This window comes from Gossypium hirsutum, chromosome D05 (assembly GCF_007990345.1).
Source record: "Gossypium hirsutum isolate 1008001.06 chromosome D05, Gossypium_hirsutum_v2.1, whole genome shotgun sequence".
In the NCBI taxonomy this organism is placed as follows: domain Eukaryota; kingdom Viridiplantae; phylum Streptophyta; class Magnoliopsida; order Malvales; family Malvaceae; genus Gossypium; species Gossypium hirsutum.
Window position 1 is genome coordinate 2,341,658 of NC_053441.1, and position 17,928 is coordinate 2,359,585.

The following is a 17,928-nucleotide window of genomic DNA, read 5'->3' on the forward strand; positions in this document are numbered from 1 at the left end:
AACAAGCTTGGAATTTGTATCCAAGCTGATCATATTAAACCATCATCTAGTCGGCACCAAGACGGCAAGAACACAGCAATTGAGTTGAAGAAAGAAAATGAAAAAAAACCAATGAAACATTATATGAAAATGCAATGCTTTGTACCGATACTCTAAGGTGTAGTGTTGCTTTCTGTTAAAGATTAATAACCCTATTATCCGTGAAATGTATTTTAGTGCTGACTCTTTTTTTTTTTTTTGGCAAAGAGAAGCTTATTGGAAGAGTAGAAGGTCTTGAAGAAGGACTTTTGAGAAAAGAGAAATGGAGGGAGAAGAAGAAGAGATAAAGAAAAGAAAGGGAGGAGAAACAGAAATTCCGAACTTCCAAATTGCTTGGTATTTAATATATTTATTTAGTTTGAATATTAATTTGGTATTTAAGTTTAATTTTAATGTTGAACTTGTTATCTACAATTTTTTTTAATTTAGTGTTTGAGTTTGACATCAATATTTAATTTAATATTTAAACTAAACTATACTATATGACCCAAAAAACATTTGACACGTATACTTTTTAAAAAATATATAAGTACTTAATTAGAAAAAACAACACTCAAGAACATTAAAACCAAAATAAGGTATTCAATGGTAGATTAACCTGAAAATGTTATTACCAACTTTCTAACCAGAATAAGTATGAAATATGAATGTGTAGCAGCGGATAATTACCCAAAACAATGTCACGTGAGAGCTGAATTTGAAAAGAAGGAAACACGTGCCACCTCAATTTTGAAACCTAAAGCAAAGAAGACCCCCAAAAACAAAACCAGTACCGCTCTCTCTCTCTCTCTTTCTTTCAATATTTCCTTTTGGTTCTATTATTTTTGGTTACCAGCCATGGAAGCGATACTCACAGAACGTATTCAGAACAGTCTCCGCTATTTCATGTTCAAAAACGCTATCTTCCTTTGTGAACGCCTCTGCGCTGAGTTCCCTTCCGAGGTAACTCACTCACTCACCAAAAAAAGTTTATTCTTTTTCCTTTCTTTCTTTTTTTTTTTCAAAATTTTCCTTCGTTGGTAAAAATAAAATTAAAGAAGAAGAAGCTAGAGGAATCTTTTCTGGTCTTTCTAGTAAGAACTTTAACTCGTCCGGGTTTCTAAAATCGGTTGCAAAAAAGGGAGAAAAAAAACAAAACCGTTTGTTGGATTTTCCAGATCGACCGTGCGCGTTGATTCTATCACTCGTTATTGATTAATATATTTTTAAATTTTCCTTCCTTTTCCCCGTTGAATTATACTGCTTTTGGTTTTTAGTTCACGGTATTAGCTTTAGTCTCTGATTTGGTTTATTTTTCAAATTCTTATTTGACTTCGGAAACCATTCAAAAATGCATTAATTTTGATTTGGGCTTCAATGCTTCTTCTTTTTTCGATTGAGAGTCTCGGTTTTGGGTAGTGGAACTTGATAAATTAATGACATTAACGTTTTAAATTGCATTGATTTCTTATAATTTCAAGTGGGGGTTCTTTTACTGTATTAGCTAACTAAAATATAATCGTTTGGCTTATCTATAGGTGAACTTGCAGTTGTTAGCTGCTTGCTACTTGCAGAACAATCAAGCCTACTCTGCGTATCATATTCTAAAGGGTATGCATATCACCTTGTTATAGATGTTTGAAGTTGTTTTGGTGTATTTAATCCTAGCCTTTTTTTCTACATTATCCTGACTAGCTTGTTATCTTGTTGTTAATCAATTAAGTTTTTTTCGCTATGTGAAGGAACACAAACTGCTCAATCCCGCTACTTGTTTGCAATATCATGCTTTCACATGGATCTACTTAGTGAAGCTGAAACAGCTTTATGTCATTCTAATGAGCCTGGTGGAGAGGTATTGGGTGATAGTACGCATTAGTTTTGCAGCTTTCACATTATTATTGTGATGGCAATATCTAGTTAATACCTTTTGCTTTTTGTGTAGATCCCAAATGGTGCAGCTGGTCATTATCTTCTTGGCCTTATTTACAGGTTGGCTGAGTTATTTCATCTTTAACCGTGCTATGGCCGAATTTAGGGAGAAAAAAATTGCAATTGTTCTCTAAAATTTGCCTAGAATTTTATCATAGAATGGCTTGATAAAAATGGAAAGGATGTGCATGGTTTTGCGTTGAAGGCCATCTCTTCTTTTTTGTTTTTATATATTGTTGCTTAATTCATTTCTCAGTGGATATAGAGATACAAAATCTTAATTTTATCGTCTGTTATGAAGGAATCTAATCTTCAATGCTTAGACTTGTCCTTTTTTTAATCACTGCTATGGTGGGGATTATCTTTCAATTTTGTAACAGTTTTGATCTCCGAATTTCTTAAATTTGGCATTGTCTCTTTTTCAGGTACACAGATAGAAAGAAAAGTGCCATTCATCATTTTAGGCTGGCTTTATCTATAGATCCTTTACTTTGGGCTGCATATGAGGAGTTGAGCATATTAGGTTTGTCACTTAAAGGGCACTGCAGATTGTTTTAGATTGGCTTGATTTTTTATTCACTCAATATTTCTCTTTATCTCTCGATGTGATCCTGTTCTAGTATCATTTAGTACTTGGTCTCATATGTTCATTGATATTTAAGTTATGTTCTTTTGTGTTCGATTATTTTAGGTGCTGCTGAAGAAGCAACTGCAGTTTTTGGTGAAGCAGCTGCTCTTTGTATTCAAAAGCAGTACGTGCATCATGGGGCAGCTAGCCCAAATTTGCATGTTTCCAGTGAGGATTATAATTTGGTTTTGTCGCGGAATTTTGCTTCTGAAGACGTCTATTCTAGGCAATTCAAACACACACAAGGCAATAACTATAGGGATATTCCTGGTAATTATCATGCAGCAGCTGTGTCTAGTGGAGCTGTTGCTCAGCCCCAAAACGGTGGTCCTTCAAATACGTCATTTTATAATACTCCTTCTCCAATGGCTTCGCAGGTAAGATGTGAAATGCGACATATTGAATCACAATTTTATGTGGAGTTATATGTTTTGATTACTTTGGTACTTAATTTAAGGTGGATGAATTGAGGTTATTTAGTTTGATCTTTTCCTTTCTGATTATGGGCAACCAACCTGAATTCGTCTGTATCTTGTAGTTGTCTGCTGTTGCTCCTCCACCTTTGTGTAGAAATGTGCAGCCTAATGGTTCTAACCTCAACACGGGTAATACTGATGGTTCTCCAAGGTCAGTTGTGAACACTACCATTCAAGCACCTCGAAGGAAGTTTGTTGATGAAGGAAAACTGCGAAAGGTAAAAGTGGTTGTAAAGTTTGTTGGTGAAATTGTAACTCTGCATGCCTTGGTTTTCGTAGTTCTTAATCATCATGTATATTGTTCTACCTGCTTTGAATGTTTTTAACCAGAAAGAAGAACCATTTAGGTTTGAGTTATAGAGCACATTCACGCATGCAGTCCGTTCTATATGTAGATCAACAGTATCATGCTAGTTGGCTGTGAAATATGGTTCTCTTCTGGAAGTGGTTGGGTTGGATGGCATTGTTTTATTTGATTGATACATGGAACCATTCAAAGAAGTGTCAGATGTTCTATTTAATTACTTGTGGTAGTATGATACATCAGTGTCCTGTTAGTGCAACTGGTATTTTTGTATTATTATCCTAGTGCTTATGTGCTGTATGGTATGAAGCTCCGCCCCCCCCCCCAAAAAAAACCAAAAAAAGAAAACACTTGGAGCTGTTCTTTGATCCTTTTTAATGTCAGATTTCTGGGAGGCTATTCTCTGATTCTGGTCCCCGTCGAAGTACAAGACTTGCTGGAGATTCTGGGGCCAACACAAATGCAAATACCACAGCTGTAGCTGGAAATGGGACTAATAGTTCTTCTAAGTACCTCGGAAGTTCTAAGTTGAGTTCTGTTGCTCTTCGTACTGTGACGCTTCGTAAGGGACAATCACGGGCGAATGACAATATTGAAGAAGGTTATAAATCTTATTATTCATCACTAGTTCTCTGATATTTGCACTTTAACTTTTTTTGTAAGTTCTTTCATAAATATTCCTGTTTGCTGTTGTTATTTGTTGATTCATGACTGATGGGCACAATGGAATAAAGTTTGCTTCATGTACCATTTTGGAAGCCTAATTGTAACAATTATTTGATTGAACTGAGTTGAAAGTTTAGTTTCTCTTCTGATTAAGGATTTGTTTCTAACTGTTTTGATGCTTAGAAACTTTGAATTCTGATGTTATTTAGGGATAAGGAATGAGGCATTTGATGATGCTCGTTCAAATATGGCATCAACAACTTCTAGTTCATTTCCTTCTGGTGATGTGAGATCTCTTGAGCAAGATGGGGCAACTGTACTGGTTGGTGGGGTTGTTATCAGTGGCTCTAAAGTCATAAGTGGTACTTCAGAAGTATTAGGCCTTTTAAGAACCCTTGGGGAAGGCTACAGACTTTCTTGCTTGTACAGGTGTCAGGTAATTCTATGATTATCTTAAAGAAAAAGTTGAATTCATATCTTTGTGCTATTTTCAATGCTCTTGATAATTGTTCTGCCTACAGGATGCTTTAGATACCTATCTGAGACTTCCACACAGGCATTATAATACAAGCTGGGTGCTGTCCCAGGTAATACTTCTGGTGCAATACATTGTTTTCTTCCTCTCTTATGTCCAATTGTCTCATACCAGGTTGAACAAGCAGTCTTGCTTTGCATATTTTTAAGAATGAGGTCATCAAAGGAGTCCAGCATTCTGTATTTTTTCATTTATATTTTTCACGTTTTATTACATGTTGGTTTGAAATAATTTTACAAATTTTGGTTGGTTAGCTGAAGGACTTAGGGTGTGCTTGAAAGTTGCATGCATGTGTGCGTGTGCGAGTGAGAAAGAATGAGTACCAACTCATCTCATGGTCTACAATTTTCTTTTTCCAAAAATTTTCTAATGCAGATTGGAAAAGCACATTTCGAATTGGTAGATTATTTAGAAGCTGACCGAGCATTCTGTCTTGCCTGTCGGGTGTCTCCTTACAGTTTAGAAGGAATGGATGTTTATTCCACTGTTCTATATGTGAGTTCCCTTGATCCCTTAAAATTTGTATCGCTTGAAATATTGTTGCTTTACTACTCAGGATGCCCTCTATCTGACTCCGCTCATGAAGGTTTTAGAGGAAGGAAAGTTTTCTCATTCAAACTTTCTTTGCTGATGGCTGTTTTTATTTTTCTTGCAGCATTTAAAGGAAGATATGAAGTTGAGTTACTTAGCCCAAGAACTGATATCAACTGACCGTTTAGCTCCTCAATCATGGTAGATTTATAGAACTTTTTGTTAAGTAACTTGTAAATCTTACCAATTTCACTATCCTAAGTTTCTCAAAGCTTGTTATTTGCCTGAGATTAAATACTACCTGCCTGCCTTGTTTAATACCTGCTAGGTGTGTGCTTTTTAGCAATTTTTGGGGGTTTAGAGGCTGCTGTTTTGTGAGTTCTTATAAACAATTGTTATCGTTCTTCTATTGTTTATATTTGTGAATTAAATTGCAGGTGTGCCATGGGAAACTGCTACAGCTTGCAGAAAGACCACGAAACTGCTCTGAAAAACTTCCAACGAGCTGTGCAACTGAATTCAAAATTTGCATATGCACACACCCTTTGTGGTCACGAGTAGGTTTCCATGGACCTTTTTCTTCCATTGTTAAACTTGCTAGTAACAAATTCATTTGTTTGTTGAAAGTTCTACCATCACATTACTATCTTCAGGTATGTTGCCTTAGAGGATTTTGAGAATGGAATCAAGTGCTACCAGAATGCACTTCGTATTGATTCAAGGCATTATAATGCCTGGTATGGTCTAGGAATGATCTATCTTCGCCAAGAGAAGTTTGAGTTTTCAGAGCATCACTTTGGAATGGCTTTCCAAATAAATCCACGTTCTTCTGTTATAATGTCCTATCTTGGAACTGCTCTTCATGCCTTAAAGGTTAGGCTACTTTCCATACTGTTTTGTTATATCTTGACATGAACAATATCACCTTTAGGAGTTCTTTGAACTTTTGTCACAATCATTTTACAGAAAAGTGAGGATGCTATCAAGATAATGGACAGGGCAATACTGGCAGACAGAAAAAACCCTCTTCCCATGTATCAAAAGGCTAATATACTGATGAGCTTAGAGAGATTTGATGATGCTTTAGAGGTTCTGGAGGAACTTAAAGAGTATGCCCCTCGTGAGAGCAGCGTGTATGCTTTGATGGGTAAAATCTATAAGCGGCGTAACATGCATGAAAAGGCCATGCTTCATTTCGGTATTGCTTTGGATTTGAAACCATCTGCAACTGATGTTGCTACAATTAAGGTATTGACTTTCATTTGGTCTTTTCTTTCCTTTATAATGCCCTACTGTTACAAATAAGGAACCATAGTGAAAATTTCCACAGCAACGTTCGAGTCTCTTAAAGCTGTAAACTTGATAGAACTGTATGCATAGTGAAGGGCTAATGTCGGTTCTATTTGGGATATACCAATTTGTGATTTAGACCTTACCCTCTTTTGACTACCTAAACAGGCTGCCATTGAGAAGTTACATGTACCGGACGAATTAGATGATAACCTGTAAATCCGCTGAGTTTCAAGGGAATCTCCTGTAAAATTTCTGGCTGAAAACGCGTTTTCCAAGAGAGTTTGGCCCTGCTTGCGCTTTCGATCGGTGCTGAATAAAATGGTAAACAATCTTTAAAAGCCAATTTATTTGGCAATCAGACCTGATAGGGCAGATCTTGTGAAAGTGACCCCATTTTTGTGGGTGATTCACATGCTAACCGATGGCTTGATTAACAAAACTAGTGAAAGCTGCCACACTTTGTATCCCATAGTTAAGAACAGGGGCTCGTACCATTAGTTTAATAGCTTGTACTTGTTTAAATTGTAATTTGCTTAAACAATACATTGAGGCGACATGGCTCATAACTTCGTTTTAATTACAATCCCATCACCACATTTTCTGCTTTGTCACCTCACTTGAGCCAGTGGATTCAGATTCATATACAGCATTGTCATTCGATTTGAAGTGGTATTTCATAACTTATGTTGCTTAAGTTCTTTCATTTTTCATTCATTTGCAAGTTTTTATACTAATTATATTCTCAAGCAATAATGTTTGATATCAAATAGACTCAAAATCATAAGAACATAATCAATGGAATTTTATTGCTAAATCTAAAAAATTGGTTAAATTATAAATATATATGGAATTTTAAAAACACAAATTAAAACTAAACAACAGTGTAAAATTCAGTTTTCACATGAGATTTTCTCTCCTGAACGCTACATTTCAATAATAATTCCGCCCGTCAGCACCATTTCACTGTTAAAACATGTAAAGAGAGGTGACTAAAATAATTTAAACTTTGGCAACTTCACTATTAAGAAAACTGAAAACTTGCTTGAGATTTCCTCTGGATGGCCGGGCCTTTATTGCAAATTTACAAACATATACAAGTCGTCGCCGCATCTCACATTTTGTGATACCAGTCTCACTGAAGAATTTGCCATCATCAAAAGACCCTAACAGAGGGGTGCAAGAAACTTGAGAAACTATCCAAGGAGTCCGCAAAGGAATGATGCTAAAAACAAGCCTTGTTGCACGGAAAGTAATTAGTTTTGGTTTCAGGGAGAAGAGATTTCATCAATTAATTTTATCTATTTTCTTAGGCATCAAGCATAAGCAAGCAAAAAGATTGACTGAATCTAATTCGATAAACATATGGTCATGTGGAAGCTAGTTATAAGATTGCATACCTTCATCGTTAAATAATGATATCAAGATAGCCAGACAAACGCATACACTAATATCTTCCCCTGATAACAAATGCAGATTCAATGCTATTAAAAACCCGAAGATGGTTTAGAAGAAAAACAGTAGTTATATTAGGAAAATGGCATGTGACATTTACCGTCGTGACAACATATAAGAAGTGTTCTCCCTTTTGTAAGATTTGATTTTGCAAAGTTAACTGCAGAAGAAAGGTTATTAAACAAAGAAAACCGGTCCATCTTCGAGCTCTGGTCAGTAAAAAAAGGAGGGAAAAATTAAGCAGGAAATGTACAAAAAATGATAATTAACAAGCTAATTTTTTGGCATACACACCACAATAGGAAGATGCAAATACGCTTCGGCCTCTTGATGATGGACAGAGATTGGCCATTGATCACAATTCAATACACAGTCAACGTTAGATGAACATTCAGCCGCTGTACCACATGAGCAAAACAAAGTATAAGGCACATGAAATTATCACACAAAGGGCTTACTGCTGTATTGTCACTGAAATATCTACTAATACATTCTAACTTGTGTCACAATCGATTTAATCCTACAGATTCGATTGTGTGGGATTTCATAGCAGATAACATCCATCAGACATACTCCGAACCTCCAAGGAAAATTAGCAAAAATTTTATAACTAAATTAAATTAGCAATCATGAGCGTAATTTGCTAATACATCATACCGATTTGAGATGAGCCAAGAGCAAGATCAGTAGATCCTAGCCAAAATATTCCACGTTCTTCATCAGAAGAGCTAATCGTAATGTTAGAAAGATCTGAACACAATAGAGGGTCCAAACAAGGTGAGCTCTCAGAGATTGAGGGTTTGATAGTGATCTGAGGGGCATCTTGCCCTCTTCGAGCACGATATACTCTGTCCTTCTCAACTATATCAGCAACCTTCTGGTTACATACATCAGGTCCAGTGCTAATAAGATCATAGGCATGATTCCAAAAGAGATTAGGAGACAAGCCCCTAGCCCAACTTTCTTCATCATCCCCAGCTCCAGGTATATAATTCCAACTAAACTCTGAGGTAGTCCTATGTTGAGTTACTCCGCTCGTGGAAGACGCAGAAACAAGAATTATAGGTGTGAAATCCCAAGAATCATAATCCGGTACTTCATTTATCCAGATAACAGTTTTCTGAGAAATCCATAGAGGACGCAAAGGCTTCTTTAAGCACGATGCAAGGATCGCAATATCAGCTCCACTTGTTTCCAGGTCTTTGGTCCATCCTTCTAATCGGTCCTCAATTGCTGCCTTCTCAGTTTCGGAAACCCAAAGGGGAAGATGCAATGAACAATCCCAATCATGAGAGTTACACCCTGTATTTGAATCCTGCAGAGAATAAAGCAAGTTAGAAGACAAGAACAAGAAATTTCTTCCACCAGAAAACTACCAATCATGAAAATTGGGCAAAATTAAGAAACAATGAACAAAGAACATCAGCATTTCTCACCTGCTTCACCAATGAAGCATCAGCATTAGAAAACGTGTTTAAATAATTAAAAATGGAGCGATTCAAAACACAAGTCCAAATAGGTATAGTTTTCGACATACTATCAGGAAACCGTTTCCCCCTCCGTGTCGAATCAACTATAATACACCCTCCCTTCTGTCCTACCAATAAAAAAACCCAAAATAAAAAAAAAATCATTTCAAATTCTATTTCAAAAAGGGAACCAAAAAAAGGGAAAAAGAGAGGAAATTTACCAGCGAGAAGGGAGATGTGGAAGTTAAGACGAGAAGTATTGAAAGACCAATTATTGGTATGACCATCGGTGGATTTAAAGTAACAAGTGGAGTGAAATTTGGGATTATACCAGAGACCGCAACGGAGGTTAGCAACGAGAGGGAGTTGAGGCCATAACTGGGAGATTTCACCCACGAAGATTGAATCCTCGTAAATTGATCTAAGTGCGTTGTAGAGAGTGTTGTCTTTACGTTTTATCGTCCTTGCTGCTCTGTATATGCTTAGCTTTGTTTCGTTTTCCATTGTTATGGAGGTTCTGTTTGCTTTAGTTTCTTTTCTTTTTCCTCTATCTTTTTTGTGTTTGAGGTTTTGGGGCTCCTTAGGGTTTGGGGTTTCCAGAGTTCAGACAGGACAAGATTTCGTTATTACGTTTACATTACGTGTGTTTTATGTACTTTCGGAGATGCAATGCTAGCGGTGAAGTGATGCCAACTGAAAAACTGAATATAATCTGAAACGACTGTCGTTTGGTTAGGGTACGTTGCAGCTATGGCGAAGCCAAGCCCAAAGGCAAAGTATTTTGGACCGCCTTGATTGGGCCGATTGAGAGCAATCACCAAAACTAGCGATAAATTTATAAATGTTAACATTTATAAATATTTAATTTACACAATTTTAAACATCAAATAAATAAAACAGAACTAGAAATTTTATATTGTGAAAAATATGTATTTAGAATACGCATTTAAAATAATATATAATAAATAATGAATGTAAGATTTGAAATTGATAATAACAATACATATAATTATCAATATATGCAAAAAAAATGCTGGTGAAATAAATTGTGTAATAAAATTTAAATGTATAAAAATATTAAAATTAACCTTTGGTTGAAGTAGTAAAGAAAAGATTTTACAAATATAGACCGTGTGGGTTCAAAGCTAGGGATGACAATTGGGTGAGATGGAGCAAGTGTTTGTGTACTCCGATCCTAGCCTAGAACTTTACCAATTCACCCTAGCCCCAACTCGATTCTTAGGAAAATAAAAACTTAATATATTTGTTTAAGCAAATAAATTACATTTTAAATTTGTTTTAGTTTTTATTTTGAAGCAAATGTGATTTTTTTTTTTAGTTTTAACTTAAAACTCAATATATTTATTTATTGAAAGCAAAAACTTAATATATATATTAGAGGTATTTTGTAAATATCTCGAGTCGGGGCGGATTTACTTCAAACTCAATTCTAACCCGACTATTTTTTCTAATTTCACTTGACCCACTCTAAATTCAATTTTCAAAAAAAAAAAATCCAACCCTAATGGGTTAGGTTGAAGCCCGTCAAATTCAAGTTTTATTATCATCCCTATTCAAAGCTTAACATTTGCAATTCTTTTATCAATTTTTTTTAAATAAGAAAAATATAAAAATACCCTCATAATAATATTAAGTTATTTAAAATACATAATGATACGTTAATAATTTCATTAATAGAATTGGTGTCAAGTTGAGTTGTGATACTAATTCAACTATACTATGAACAAATAATTATTAATTAAAGTAATGAGTTTTTTTTTTTGGTGGGGGTGGAGGGGGGGATGCAGCAAACGACCAACGTATATGACAGGACTGATAAATTAGAAGAGATAGAGAATGGCAAGTCAACAGAGTGGGATTAGAAGAGAACTGTGTGAATTACAAACACTAATGTTTCTCACATTTGAATATGAACGGTGTATAAAAAAGATTTATAAAATTACAGGATGAAATAAATTCAAATCACAAGGCCAGCCCAGAGATGGGTTGATAAATTAAGAATAAATCGATTGAATTGGAGAATAAAAATGGGAGAAAAGAAAATACAATCCTAACCACTAAAAGTCAGTCAAATAAGGGAATAACCGAATAATCAAACCTCTGTTACCTATCCTTGGAGTCTTAGACATCATATTTTTTAGGTTGATGCCAGTGAGCCAAACTTCTCCCCAACGAGCCGAGGAGTGAGGCTTTGGGAGTGGCTGCTTTCTTTCCATATAAATGCTTCCCTCCAAGGTCTGTGAACTCTGGACCCTTGTCTTTGTTCCTTTCAATCTGCAGAGTAGCCAAATACTGCTAAAGCTTTGAACAAATAAATGAAAAGCTTGTTATGAATAGCTAAGCCACAACTGTCATACCTTGTGTATCTTTCCATTCTTCAAGTTATATCGAATACCAGACCAATTTATAGTTTGAGAGAAATGCGACCAGAATGCAGAGATCGGGTATAGAAAATTATCAACCAGCATTGCAACAAAAATCTGCTCAATCACAAAACAATTTGATTTATATCATCACATGCACGTAAGTATCTCTGATATCCAAGGTCTAGCTTAAATAATGACAAAGCAACGTGTTCAACTAGAAGTTTTCTTCATCACTCTGAACATATATACAGTTCTTGGGGGGGGGGGGGAACGGAAGTCTAACAACTCATTGCCATTACAGATATTAATGAGATGATAGAGGTGCTTACCATGCTCCAGTTGTAATAATCAAGTGAGAGCTTAGGTGCCTCTGGAGATAAAATGTTGCATAGTTGAACTTCAATCCTTGTTAAGTTCCACATAGAAAGTAGCTCCGTGAAGGTACATATAGCTAGCCAAATTGCCAATAACAATCCTGTGCAAACACAGTTCGGTTAGTACCAGGCGCTAAATTCAACTTTAATACCATAGTATACTTCTCTAGCTTCCATTTTGTTGAACTGGATGCTTTACCAAATGAACTGCAACAAAAATTCTATCACGTTATGAGGTTACTGCTAGCATTTCTAGTTACAGAAGGCTAAAGAGTTATGCAACCCTGATATACAAGTATGTCTAAATTACTAAAAGTCCAATACGTAGAGGGCCAAGGGGAACTTGTAAATTATCTGCATAACTCAGTACCGTCTCAGGCAGTAAACACTTATTATACAAACACTTCCAAAACTATTATTGCCATCCAGGTAAGGACCTGAAGCATTGGATTCATCTGAACTATTAATGCTACAACCTACCTAAAAAGGAAAAAGAGTATGCTCACCACCAGAAGTACAGGTTGTTTCGCCATATGAATAATCTTTTATATAGATTTGTAGTGCTGCTGCAACATGAACCATAGCCATGAAGTACGGTGCAACAAATCCCCATGACAGATAGAAGTGGGTTAAAAACAGTGCTCTATTCATTAGCCAATTAACCGTGCTTATATATGATTCCAAAACAAATGTTTGCTTCCTCAAGTAATTCCAGTACCTACTCAAGAGGTCAAAGTCAACATGGATATAAATATAATAGAAAAGCTTAATGGTAACAACCACAAACCTTGAGAAAGTAAGATCACTTGCAATAGGATGAGGGAAAACAGCAACTGGAGGAGATGTAATAAGCCTCTTGTGGGCTCCTGAGAAGACACAATACACGAGCAGTGAGAAGGTTGCAAGTCTATGTACAAAGCTGCTATTCTAATATCAACAGAAATATTGAATTTCTTACTGGTAAAAGATTTAGTAGAGGCTATAGTACCAGCTATAGCAGCTAGAGTCATATCATCGGAGTATCCACCATCTCGAAGTCCTGAGACCACACCATAGTTATCATGTCTAAAATCATCAGCATGCATCTGAAAAACAATCTAGAAGAATCAGAAATAATTTTTCAACTTGGCACAGGAAGCACTGAGAAGGATAGGAAGAGCTACTTGCCATCATGCACCCTCCCCAAAGAAAAAATGTTTTCCCACCAGTAGCAAATCCCATTGAGCATGGCTGTAGAAGAGACATGCAATGAGTACATGAACTAAAGAATACAATAGTCAACTTATTTGAGAAAGATTAACATAGCACATGCAATATCAACTGCTAGACCATAGTTACGCATAAAAGCAAAAGTTTTTCCACTTATCATTTGTTTGTTTTTTTTGCTGTGTCTGTGCTTTTTTTTTTTTGGGGGGGGGGATTTGGCTTCACATCTTGGCCAAATTCACGTGATATAAACAGATGAGTATGTATAGTGCTCAAGTCTTGTTTGAACTTTGGGCTATGGAGTAAGTTAAACATGAAGCAGATATTCGCCAACTTGCTGCTGCTTTAGGATTTCAGTAAGTGTTTTCCTGTTGATATCTGTGTGTTTAATCTTTTAGTAGGGGAACAAGGTTGTTTAGCTAGCATAATGCTTGTCTAGTAATCAAAGGTTGCACCATATAACTGCATGATGGCAGATTGGGCAGTAGGACATGAATAAAACAGGGAGTCATAAACAAATGAGATATTGGAGTGCCTGACTGAAGCATTGATCAGAATTTATGTAATAATTCAACCATTAGCAAAGGGCTTACGGCAGAGTCCTAATATCTTTTATTCTGGCTGTACTCTTGTTCTGATAACAGGTTTTCCTCTGCTCTCTTAGATTAAAACAATGCCAGTGATCCAAATAATAATAATAATAATAATGCAGTCAGGTGTCTGCAAATATCTCAGGAAGAAGACTAAGTATAGATGGCACCATACCATATGGTATTCGTAGATGCAGTAACTCCCTAAAGTTCCAGATGGTAAATCAAGAGGGTATCCAGTTTGAATAAATATCTGCATATATTGCCAATAAAATGAGAGCCTCAGAACAAATCAATAGTTTACACTCTATGCACCATAATCATAATAAGCACTCATGTAAAGGTTAAAAATCTTATTATTTTGACTGAAGGTACATGGATGAATACAAACATACCTCAGGATTCTTTTCCATTTCAGTAGTGAGGACCCCAATTGATCCTGGGTGGAACCTAACATCATCATCCAAAAATAATACGTACTTGGAATCTTTATGCATATTCTCCACCCCAACCTTCACAAAATATACCAAAAATGTATATTGCTAAGCATGTATGGAAAACACTTCTAGCAGAGGGAACAAGGACTAATGTTAAATAATATTAATTAAAATATATGAGGCCGGGTCATTTGCAAAATCAGTTTAACAATCTGGAAAAGTTCTTACATACCAGCTGGTTATGTATTTTCTGACTACAGGTTGTTGATAAACCAGCTACAATGACTCTTGCATCCACGTCACCCTGGTTAGAGAAACATGCAGTGAAATCAGGAAAGCAAGTACTGAAGCCACAGTGAAGGAGTTCAAATGAAGCCCTCAAACACTTGCATGAAACAAAGTGGAAGCATTTTTGGAAGTTTTGGAATAAAGGATTATCAGTAATTAACAATCCTATTATATTTTTTTTCAGATAATATTATCAGAATGTACAATAAAGTAAATTGGTGGTATACCTTAAATTCTGTTATTAACTGAGATACAGCATGGTAAGCGGGGTCTTCAGTACTTTCAACCACAAAAAGGAACTCAATTGGGCCACCATAAAGAGATGTGATCTGCCTCCATCAGTATTAAGTAGAAATTTCAGAAAAATACTTATTGCAAATATTAACATTTTAAAATAATCAACTCTGGTTGAGTAATGTTAAAATATAAAATAGAACAGGTGGGATATGCCTAATACTTATTAAAGGAAATTTAATCAAAATTCCATTTTTCTATTGAGCAAATGTAGGAAAGGAAAAGATAAATGCACACTTCTTTAGAAACCAAGAGAAGACGCCACAAGAGTTGGTTAGAATTCCTAACATAAAATACTCACCTGACTCTTCCAATTGTGTAGATTATGCTCTCCAAAACCCTTTAAAGGCATCACAACCGAAACCCGTGGTAGATTGACCTGATTAGAGTGCTCAAGTTCATAAATATCATGGCATAGAAAAGCAAAGCTATTGCCGCCTTTTATGCCATCTTCTATTCGATTGATCTCTCTTTTCCTGTGAAGAGCCAAAAAATGTAGGTATATATAAATATACTGAGAGTTCAAGGTAATGCTGACAACATGGAACGGTCATGTCATCCTGCTGTTTAAATGCTCAGCTTTAAAGCCATGTACCTGACATAGGCAGCAAAAGCCCACCCAATAGCAAGAGTCAAGCAGATTACACATCCCTGCATTATATACAAAACATTAAGATTGTTGACCTTTTTTAATTCTAACAGGCAGAGAATGAGAGAGAAAGGTGATGATTAGTTAATAAAACACTACATTCATAAATAGATCACTGAAGTAATTCTAAAGTAGTAAAAGAAGGAAGCCATAAGTCAAAAGCAAAAGGATAACATGTATTGGTCAAACATTGTAGTTCATCCAAAAATTGTAATTGGTAATGAATGTAAAAATGTAAGCATGTTTCCATAGCTTTTCTTTTGATAATCCATTTGTTTGGAGTTGATTTCATCTGCTTTTCAATGTGGCAACCTTTGTTCAATTAATTGACATACCAGCCTTCCCTCCAACAACTCAAATAAATCAATAAACTAAACAAAAGCTCCCATTATGGAAAAATGGTATTTAGAGAAGGAGCCTTCTGTTCCATTTTATTTTAATACTATAACAAAGATCAACTCAAAGCTTAATATTAAAACCTTACCACCTCGATACCTTCCAATGGACATGAAGCAAAATTAAGGAATTTATATCTACAAACTTCATAACCATTACAATGAAATTGAAGAGACATTGCTCACTATCATAATAACAGTCATCTTTGTGACTACATATCAGAACTTTCATCTGCACTACTTAACAGCCGTATTTTTTTTCTTTCTTCCCTTTTCCTTTTCTTTTTGTGTGTGTGTGTAATTAAGAAAAGGCCTTTTTTTGGCTCTAAACTTAGCTATCTAGACCAAATGATAATGAAAAAACTCCATTTCCGCTTTAAAAAAAAGAAGTTATAGCTTCTTTAAAGAATAGGTCTTTAAGTTTTAGTCCGATATCCATTTAATTTCTGAGAAAAGACACAAAATAAAGTTTAGAAAAACTGAAACGAGTTCAAGAAAGCCATTCAGCTTATTTCCATACGTTAAATCTCTCCAAACAACGAAAAGGACGAATACATACATTGTTTGGCTCTATTTACAGATAATTATGAACTCCGAACGGAAGCGGAACACAATAAAGTAAATGGATCTAAACCAGAAAATATTAAAACACACCTGGATTTGAATAAAAACAGCAAGAGGACTACAAAATGCTCTGCTGAGAGATAAGAGAAACGAATCGGCAGAGTGCAATGCTGACATTCTACCGTCTAATTTATTGTGTTCCTCTTCCCTCTCTGCGATCCTCTTCGACGGAAAGGGTTATCTTACTAGCCAAACAGAAAAATCAATCAATTGATCGACCAAACACAGACAAACACGAGAAAAAAAGAAAAATAAGCCCTAGAATTTAGCAATGGAAGCTTTCGTCTCTTTCTTCTCTCTCCCTCTCTCTCCCTCTCTCTCTCCCCGTGTTTGAATGAAGGGCGTGTCCTGGGTTTCTGAGAGAAAGGAAAAGATCAGAAGAAGAAGAAGAAGACGGCGACGACGATGATGATGATGAAGGTGAGAAGGCCTGCGTAATTTTTTTAAAAAGAAACCTTTTGAATTCGATTTTAGCTGGGAAAGAAAGAAAGGTGATTGACCACACACATCTGTACTTTTCTTCCCTTTTTTTAAGGAAAAATTACAGAACAGACCGACAGATTGGAAAAATAAAAACAGAAACAAACAAAATTAAAAATAAAATCTAATCAGAAAAAAGAGGGAGAGACCGTTAGATGTGTTTGTTGTGTATATTGGAAGTTTCTGAAAAATATTTGTTTTTATGTTTTAATTAGTTGTATATTAAAATAAAATGAAGTTAGAATTATCAATGATACTATTAGGTTAATTTGGTCGTTTTATTGAATAATAAAGAGGTGAACAGTAAAAAATGGTAGGTCAAGCTTGGAACAGTAAAGCAGTAGTTTTCCCATAAGTTGAATCAGTAAAAAAGAAAATTAGTTGTTCAAATATTGACTAGTGTAAACTAATTTTTTGGGTTTTTTTTAAATACATTAAGATATTAAAAATAATAAATATTTTATGAGTAAATTTATATCATAATCAAAATTTACATTAGTCAGTCCAATAATCTAATTCTTAAATACATCAACCGACACTAAACGCGGGAATGAATTCCCATCATTTTTCAAATGTTATTGTAGTTATAGTATTTGATTATGTTTAAATTTAGTTTTTCTCAAAATTATGGATGTTAGGTATTATGGCAAAAAAGGATAGAATTAATGGTGGAGAGTTTGATGCTTGTTTTGGATGTGAAACAGTTTTGAAATTTATAGTCTGCATCAATCTTTAATAAATTATATATAAATATTCATTTAATCCTTTTTTTTCTTCATGAGTTTATTAAAAAAAAAAGAGTTACGTTTCATAACTGCTCATATTTTTAGGGATTTGTTTTTTTTATCTTAGCCAACTATTATTTTTAGATTAGTTTCTATGAATTTTTTTCCAACTCCTTTA

At 35.2% G+C, this 17,928-nt stretch overlaps 3 protein-coding genes across 11 annotated transcripts; 1 reads left to right on the plus strand and 2 right to left on the minus strand.

Annotated features, from left to right (window-relative positions):
• Positions 1-794: 794 nt before the first annotated feature.
• Positions 795-6,991, plus strand: LOC107907190 (cell division cycle protein 27 homolog B). The gene is made up of 16 exons (XM_016834450.2): positions 795-981; positions 1,557-1,629; positions 1,761-1,870; positions 1,961-2,007; positions 2,373-2,470; positions 2,639-2,952; positions 3,114-3,269; positions 3,740-3,956; positions 4,231-4,457; positions 4,543-4,608; positions 4,932-5,051; positions 5,212-5,288; positions 5,525-5,644; positions 5,741-5,960; positions 6,054-6,335; positions 6,546-6,991. Exons 1-16 carry the CDS (start codon positions 877-879, stop codon positions 6,594-6,596), a joined length of 2,283 nt encoding a protein of 760 aa, XP_016689939.1. The 5' UTR covers positions 795-876; the 3' UTR covers positions 6,597-6,991.
• Positions 6,992-7,163: 172 nt separating this feature from the next.
• LOC107907189 (uncharacterized protein C3F10.06c) lies at positions 7,164-10,005 on the minus strand. Of its 8 annotated transcripts, none has more exons than XM_016834446.2 (7): positions 9,523-10,005; positions 9,269-9,424; positions 8,490-9,147; positions 8,127-8,230; positions 7,933-8,041; positions 7,778-7,837; positions 7,164-7,543 (listed from the first exon to the last, which is right to left on the minus strand). In XM_016834446.2, the coding sequence occupies exons 1-7, from the start codon at positions 9,586-9,588 to the stop codon at positions 7,380-7,382; spliced, it is 1,317 nt and encodes a 438-aa protein (XP_016689935.1). In that variant the 5' UTR covers positions 9,589-10,005; the 3' UTR covers positions 7,164-7,379. The 8 variants fall into 8 exon arrangements, with proteins under 8 accessions (XP_016689935.1, XP_016689934.1, XP_016689933.1 ...); XM_016834445.2 differs by having other exon boundaries at positions 7,164-7,602; positions 9,269-9,429; positions 9,523-9,961; XM_016834444.2 differs by having other exon boundaries at positions 7,164-7,614; positions 9,269-9,429; positions 9,523-9,960.
• Positions 10,006-11,159: 1,154 nt separating this feature from the next.
• On the minus strand, positions 11,160-17,065 carry LOC107907188 (uncharacterized). 2 transcript variants are annotated; one of them, XM_041093100.1, is made up of 14 exons: positions 16,576-17,065; positions 15,473-15,528; positions 15,179-15,353; positions 14,811-14,912; positions 14,528-14,599; positions 14,254-14,370; positions 14,034-14,111; positions 13,230-13,292; positions 13,051-13,147; positions 12,850-12,928; positions 12,569-12,780; positions 12,018-12,163; positions 11,680-11,802; positions 11,160-11,596 (listed from the first exon to the last, which is right to left on the minus strand). In XM_041093100.1, the coding sequence occupies exons 1-14, from the start codon at positions 16,660-16,662 to the stop codon at positions 11,444-11,446; spliced, it is 1,560 nt and encodes a 519-aa protein (XP_040949034.1). In that variant the 5' UTR covers positions 16,663-17,065; the 3' UTR covers positions 11,160-11,443. The 2 variants fall into 2 exon arrangements, with proteins under 2 accessions (XP_040949034.1, XP_040949033.1); XM_041093099.1 differs by having other exon boundaries at positions 13,021-13,147.
• Between the last annotated feature and the right edge of the window lie 863 nt (positions 17,066-17,928).